General features: G+C 44.9%; 1 protein-coding gene across 1 annotated transcript; it reads left to right on the top strand.

Annotated features, from left to right (window-relative positions):
- Window positions 1-2,328: 2,328 nt before the first annotated feature.
- GNG10 (guanine nucleotide binding protein (G protein), gamma 10) lies at window positions 2,329-2,454 on the top strand (the record flags this gene model as incomplete). Its single annotated transcript, XM_010138557.1, has 1 exon — window positions 2,329-2,454. A coding segment is annotated over one exon (126 nt), but the record flags the coding sequence as incomplete, so codon positions are not given.
- Window positions 2,455-3,501: the final 1,047 nt, after the last annotated feature.

Here is a 3,501-nt window from a genome sequence, read left to right on the forward strand (position 1 = left end):
GCCTTTTTTTTTTTTTTTTTTGGAGGTGGAACAGAGAACAGTTATTAAAAATACAGTCTGTAGTTTATTGGGGGTCATTTTGTGGCAGTAACATGTTCTGGAGCTGGACTTTTTAAGGCTGCATATTTATTGTGGGTTCACTTGTACTCCAGGATGGCTTGGCCTTGAGGAGACCTTAGTCTCATCTTTCTTGCAGCATCGTGTACAGCAGTCTCTTTCCAGGTCTGTTATTGTAGGAATGTGTTCATGCCTTTTTCACAAGTGAAATGATGCATGATTACAAACATGTCTTATAAAAAGTGTCACCTGGCTTTCTTGGTTTGCAGCGTAAAAACAGTGAGGAATATATGCAGCTGGTGAAAACCCCCTTGGATCAGTTTTAGGAGACGCTGAAATAGGAGTAAGCATTGTTTTGGCTGCTTTGGATAGACAATGTGTTTTCAGACGGAAGCTGGATATGAAAGGATTTTTAAAAATACGTCCCATACTACAAAGTTCCAGTGGTGATTTTGTTTACCCTAACAGCTAAAAAAGCAGACAGGAACAGTATTTTCAGAAAGAGGAAACCAAGCAGGGAAGAAGTACCCACGCACATCTTGCACACAGAACGCTGCTGCGGGGACTGTGTTTGTCCTGTGATGAAATAAGGCAGAAACTGTTGTACTTTCTATGTGAACTGAAGGAGTGAAGAATGTTACAGGGCATAGGTAGGGCTAAGGGTAGGCAAATCTGCCCTGGAACAACAGTCTGCTGCAGTACTCCTAATTCTCACACAGATTCCAAAAACTAGGTTTGTATCTTTCCAGGAGCACCAGGATATGCACAGCTCAGTACGAGTTGCAGAGATTAACAGCAAAGTGCAAGGAGACACAGTGAGGATCTGCTGATGGTGCTGTGCTCTCAGGGCCAGCCGTGCCCTGAAGGACTCTCTGCTTGTTTTCCCAGGAAGAAGCTCCATGCAGTGTTGGCCTGATCAGTGTTGGCAAGTGGCACCGCTGCCTGATAGCCATGTGGTGCATAGCTGGGTGCCAGCACTGGGGTCGGCACTGCGGTTGAGGCAATAGTGCTAATACTGCAGGGGGCCCAAGGGGCTGGACAGGGTGGGAGACCTTTGTAGTGTCCAGAGAGGGGTTCTCCTTAAGGGAGGAGTGACAAAGCCCACTGACTAGCAGGGCTCCTTGCTGCAGATACTTCTCCCTGTACTCCACTCAAGAGAACCAACCCGGGCGGCGTGGGAAAATGCTTCTCTTAACAGCTCCCTGAAATGCTGACAGCTGCTGGGTAAATTCAGGCAGTTACCAGGGTGAGTGACCTGGAGGAGAGCTGGGAGTCCGCCTTCGGGACAGCAGGGAAATAGCAAATGAAAATGTGCTAGGCCAGTTTTCCCGTGTGATTCCAGATACTGTTAGATGAGATGGCCCAGAACGAAAAGCTCATCAGGGCTTCTGCATGGTCTCTTCAGTCAGGAGGCTGGGAAGTGTGGATGGACCTTCTGCCTATTGTCTCATACCTCTGCTGGCAACAGTGCAAAGTGGTATAGGAAGGAAAACCAGTGTTTCAGGACTCCTGTACTGAAGGCAGAGGTCAGGTCAGAGGGTAACGTGCATCCCCACTAATATGCTTAGTATTTCCTTCTATAAAATATATAGCAGACAGCATGGATTTTGACTGTTCCCTGCAGCTGTTACCAATGCATGGCTGAGAAACTGGGAATTTCCATACGCTTTCCTTCAAAAATACAGGCACAGGACTTGCTGTCCACAGGGAGGGCAGGGGAGTTCAGTGCTGGAGGCATCTTGCCTTTGCATTTCTGGGCTTGTTCTGCAGCTCTGGACCGTCCTTTTCAGGGCCAGAGTGTGGGTTTGAAGCTCTCACTTCACTGCCAGGGGAAGGTGTAAATTTGGAGTTAAAAAGCTTTTCATCCTTATCTTTTTGCTGTCATTCCTTGTTATGCTCTGTGTTGCTAAGCAGTTTGAAAATTAAAACCCTTTTTGTAGATTATCTGAGGATGTAAGAGTTGAAATATAAAACTGAAGGCAGTAGATGGGAAAGTATTGTGCACTTCAGTGAGGACAAATTCCATCACACTTGCATCTCAGTCCTGTACACTCCTCTCACTGACCATTGGCATAGTATTTAATGTACATTTTGTAGGAGCTTTGTAAATGTGTGTCTCTGCTGATTTACTTGGTGCTGTAGAATCCAAGAACTGACTTGGCTGCTCTCTGGCTCTATTTGATAATGGTTCTTAAAGAGGAAATGCCTAATAGATGTTTGTGAATGAATTAGTTTCCTCTTTGGATTTGTTTTTGTTTTTCCTTTACACAGGTCTCTCAGGCAGCTGCAGAACTCCAGCAGTACTGCATGCAAAATGCCTGCAAAGACGCCTTGCTTGTTGGGGTTCCTGCAGGGAGCAATCCCTTTCGAGAACCCCGATCCTGTGCTCTACTCTGAAATCAGGTAACAAAGTCACAGATATCACAACAACTCTGATTTGAAACTCAAGCCACAGGTACAAGAACTCACAGCCATAGTTGTTTGAATGTTTGAGTTTTTGGTAGCAAAGTGTTCATCACTTCCCTGCTGGCTCTATGGATTGTTTTCTGTTTCTTTTAGATGTGGCAGTTGAAGCATGTGGCTGTCCTATAGCTTTTGCTAGAGGTATTTTGTTTATGAATTGGGTTTTTTTGTTTGCTTATTTGGTTTTTGCATTTGAGCAGCTCCAGGGTCATTAGCAGCATCCAGAATAATAACAACTGTCCATGAAACACAGCTGTGTTTGACACAGCCAGACATCAAATCAGTCACATACCCCGCCTGAAGGAGTAGGACAAAGCTGTATCGATTGCACGAGTTTTGATGGCTGGCTCACAGCTTAAGCAACAACCTTGTTAAAATACGTTTTTGTCTTCAGTGCCATATTGCAGTTCATACAGCTTGTCTGTCCATAGGCTGTGTCTGTTGGTACAGCACCAAAAGCAGTGGAAGCAGAGAGGAGCTCAGGCAGTCTGTAATCACTTCTTTGTAACCTTTATCAGCTCAGGTCTAAGAGATGAGAGGCTCCCTGAACTTTGTCTGGCTTAGCAATGCTCTGCATTGGCTGTACCCTCATAACACCCGCAGGGTGGGTGGGTGACCCACCAGCATTTGCTAATCTTTGGGATCCAGTTCCATGATTCCCACTCTTGTCTCTCCCACCTGTCACACAGATACCAGGGACTGCAGCAGGAGGAAGAAAAGCCATGTCTGATCGTAGTCAGTAGGATCACACCATAACTTTTGTTGAAAAATCTTACTTCTTCTGCGCAACATACGAACATGGAAATAGGATATTCAGAAAGGGTTACTGTTCTTTAGAATAAAAATTTAAATGGGCTTTTGTGAAAGAGCTGAAAAATTTACAGAGAGAGGAAGAACCCTGAGTTCTGAACTTTTTTTGAGAGTGCTATCAAAGTGAAAAAGCATGTTTTCTTGAAGTACTTGTAAAATCTTCCCATTCCT

The sequence above is a fragment of the Buceros rhinoceros genome, unplaced genomic scaffold (assembly GCF_000710305.1).
Source record: "Buceros rhinoceros silvestris isolate BGI_N320 unplaced genomic scaffold, ASM71030v1 scaffold23836, whole genome shotgun sequence".
Classification (NCBI taxonomy): domain Eukaryota; kingdom Metazoa; phylum Chordata; class Aves; order Bucerotiformes; family Bucerotidae; genus Buceros; species Buceros rhinoceros.